This window comes from Aplysia californica, unplaced genomic scaffold, assembly GCF_000002075.1.
Source record: "Aplysia californica isolate F4 #8 unplaced genomic scaffold, AplCal3.0 scaffold00593, whole genome shotgun sequence".
Lineage (NCBI taxonomy): Eukaryota > Metazoa > Mollusca > Gastropoda > Aplysiida > Aplysiidae > Aplysia > Aplysia californica.
In genome coordinates, this window is record NW_004797863.1 from 310,476 (window position 1) to 311,833 (window position 1,358).

General features: G+C 40.4%; 1 protein-coding gene across 1 annotated transcript in view; it reads left to right on the forward strand.

Moving 5' to 3' along the window:
- LOC101857206 (hemicentin-1) overlaps positions 1–1,358 on the forward strand; it is a gene marked incomplete in the record, with an annotated part of 120,102 nt that overhangs the window by 90,554 nt on the left and 28,190 nt on the right. The window contains 1 exon segment of the mRNA XM_013087487.2: positions 1,067–1,237. Coding sequence (XP_012942941.1) covers positions 1,067–1,237 — 171 coding nt within the window.

Here is a 1,358-nt window from a genome sequence, read left to right on the forward strand (position 1 = left end):
CACACACACACACACACTCTCTCTCTCTCTCTCACACGTACACTCACTAACACACTTACGCCTCACTCAAAATCACACATGAAGCATCGTCAAACGACATGCCCTAATGAACACCTGTATAAGACAATCACCCACTTCCAATTTCTCTTCATCCAGGTTTTGAATTTGTTTTTTTCTTTGGTTCCTGTTGTTGTTGTTAATGTTGTTGTCGTTGTTGTCGTTGTTGTTGTTGTTGTTGTAGTTGTTGTTGTTGTCTTTGCTGTCGTTGTCATTGCTATTGTTCTTTACATTAGAATGTCACTGTATAAAATATCCACCTGTCTAATACAACCACTCTTCTTTTTAATAACGAATGGGCGTCTTAAACAAGTTCATTTGTTCCATAAAACAAGCTCATCTGTTCAATAAAACAAGTTCATCTATTCAATAAAACATGTCCATTTGTTCAATAAAACAAGCTCATCTGTTCAATAAAAACATAATCATTTGTTCCATAAAACAAGCTCATCTGTTTAATAAAAAATGTTCGTTTGTTCAATAAAACAAGCTCATCTGTTCAATAAAACAAGTTCACCTGTTCAATAAAACAAGTTCACCTGTTCAATAAAAATAAAACATGTTCATTTGTTCAAGGAAACAAGCTCATCTGTTTAACAAAACAAGCTCACCTGTTGGTTTTATATTCATTTGTTCAATAAAACAAGTCCATCTGTTCATTAACCAATGGTCGTCTTAAACAATAAATTCACCGGTTCAATAGCAAATGACCGTCTTAAACAAGTTCACCTGTTCACTAACGAATGTCGTCATAAACAATAAATGTATCCGTTTAACAACGAATGGACATCTTAACAAGTTCACCTGTTCATTAACGAACAGTCGTCTTAAACAGGTTCGTTTGTTCACTAACGAACGGTCGTCTTGAACAGGTCCATCTGTTCATGTACGAATGGTTGTCTTAAACAGGTTCATTTGTTCACTAACGAATGGTCGTCTTAAACAATAAATGTATCTGTTTAGCAACGAATGGTCATCTTAAACAAGTCCACCCATATCTCCCCCACAGTTCACGGCAACTGGGGCCCGTGGGCGGCCTGGGGTGACTGTAGCGCCAGCTGTGGCGGTGGACTGGTCAAGCGGTTCCGCACGTGCAGTAACCCAGCGCCCAGCGGTCAAGGTCGGCCGTGCGTGGGGAGCGGGGAGGAGACCGACTCGTGTAACAACCAGGGATGTCCAGGTCAGTGAGGGAGGGTGTGTGTGTTTGTATCTTGCAAGAGTGAAGGTTTACTTAATAGTGGGGCTTAGTGTCTGTCTCACCGTATGTCTCTCTGTCTCTGTCTCTCCTTCTCTCTGTCTCT